Below are 1,051 nucleotides of genomic sequence, written 5' to 3' on the forward strand. Positions count from 1 at the left end.
TGTAGATTATTTATTGCTAATTATTTAAAGGATGTTGCAGATTGTTTAATATTTGTCTGCCGAGCAGCAGCGCCCCCGGAAGAAAAAAGGGTCCTCCTTTTCAGAAAGCCAAGTATTAGCAAGTATTAGCATTATTTTCAGAAACAGTTGCTACATGTCTCAGCTCACTGACAGCTTCTCGTAGGTAGCCATGTTTGTTATGACTGTGGCCGGCTGCTGCTAACCAACCAATGGGCAGAAGGTGACCCTCTAAGACACGCCCCTCCTCATTTGCATAATGAGGCAGAAATGCAGACAGAAATGTAAAAACGATGCAGAAATAAAACGCATGGAAGAAATAAAGAGGGTAAAAAATACCAAGGAAGAATAAACCAGACAAAAATATTATAAGATGCAAATAAATGAATACTTAAAGAAATAAGTAATAAATAAAGTTGAAGAATATAACGGACAATAGATAATGTAATTATTACACAGCCAAAGACACACAGACGATAATTAAAAGAGATATAAATATTTATGTCTCAATGTTAATTTCATTTCTACCTACATTTATGTGTTTATTGTATTTTGGGGGCAAAGAATTGTATGCTTATTTATTTTTGGAGCATTTATTTATTTCTATAATTATTTTTCATTATGGCAGGATTGGTCCTCCATACAGTTTATGGCATTTAGCTGGATTTAGATGACCTGAATGGAAATGCTGTGGTGTACTGGTTATACTGGGTAAACTGTGGTCTGACCTGTGCTGTCCTCATTTCTCCAGGTGAGCTGCTGAGCCAGCCACGGCCCCAGGATCTGACTGAGATCATCTGTCCAAAGAACGGCTCAGAGCGGGTCGACGTGGCTCTGGTTTACCCCCCCACTCCCACAGCTACAAGCCCCAAGTGACTCCGCCCCCTCCCCCCCCGGCCTGACGCCTCCCACTCTACCTGCTTCTTGTCTCACTGCACCACTGGAGACCCCCCCAACTCTTCTGCCATCCACCTTCTGCCCCTCCTCCACCTGTTGCTTGAACTGGGAGCTCATCCAGGTAATTCTATTCAGT

At 42.2% G+C, this 1,051-nt stretch overlaps 1 protein-coding gene across 1 annotated transcript in view; it reads left to right on the forward strand.

The window, feature by feature from the left end:
- Positions 1-1,051, forward strand: part of mfhas1 (malignant fibrous histiocytoma amplified sequence 1) — a 23,874-nt gene that overhangs the window by 20,621 nt on the left and 2,202 nt on the right. Inside the window, exon 2 of the mRNA XM_015393033.1 lies at positions 770-1,036. Coding sequence (XP_015248519.1) covers positions 770-894 — 125 coding nt within the window. The 3' untranslated portion in view covers positions 895-1,036. The remainder of the gene's footprint in view (positions 1-769; positions 1,037-1,051) is intronic.

Source organism: Cyprinodon variegatus, unplaced genomic scaffold (assembly GCF_000732505.1).
Source record: "Cyprinodon variegatus isolate N-32 unplaced genomic scaffold, C_variegatus-1.0 Scaffold621, whole genome shotgun sequence".
Classification (NCBI taxonomy): domain Eukaryota; kingdom Metazoa; phylum Chordata; class Actinopteri; order Cyprinodontiformes; family Cyprinodontidae; genus Cyprinodon; species Cyprinodon variegatus.